This window comes from Penaeus monodon, chromosome 15, assembly GCF_015228065.2.
Source record: "Penaeus monodon isolate SGIC_2016 chromosome 15, NSTDA_Pmon_1, whole genome shotgun sequence".
Lineage (NCBI taxonomy): Eukaryota > Metazoa > Arthropoda > Malacostraca > Decapoda > Penaeidae > Penaeus > Penaeus monodon.
The window spans coordinates 27,052,760-27,053,000 of NC_051400.1; the positions used below are offsets into that span (position 1 = coordinate 27,052,760).

General features: G+C 61.4%; 1 protein-coding gene across 1 annotated transcript in view; it reads right to left on the reverse strand.

The window, feature by feature from the left end:
- Window positions 1-241, reverse strand: part of LOC119581872 (carcinine transporter-like) — a 41,499-nt gene that overhangs the window by 19,024 nt on the left and 22,234 nt on the right. The window contains exon 5 of the mRNA XM_037930028.1: window positions 85-239. Within this exon, the coding sequence (XP_037785956.1) occupies window positions 85-239 (155 nt within the window). The remainder of the gene's footprint in view (window positions 1-84; window positions 240-241) is intronic.

Genomic DNA, 241 nt, shown 5'->3' on the forward strand with positions numbered 1-241 from the left:
CTCCTGACTCTAAAAAATCTACGGCCTCTCACAGAGACCCGAACACCCGCTCGGTCCCACAACAAAGACCGCGGCGCCGCTCACAGATGATGAAGGGGATCTGGTAGATGGCGGGCACGGTGAGGCCCACCATGAACCGACAGGCAATCCACGACCAGAAGTCGGGGGCGAACGCCGTCAGGAAGCCGAAGACCTGCTCGACGGCGAGACACACCAGGAAGGAGACGCGTCGACCGAACCT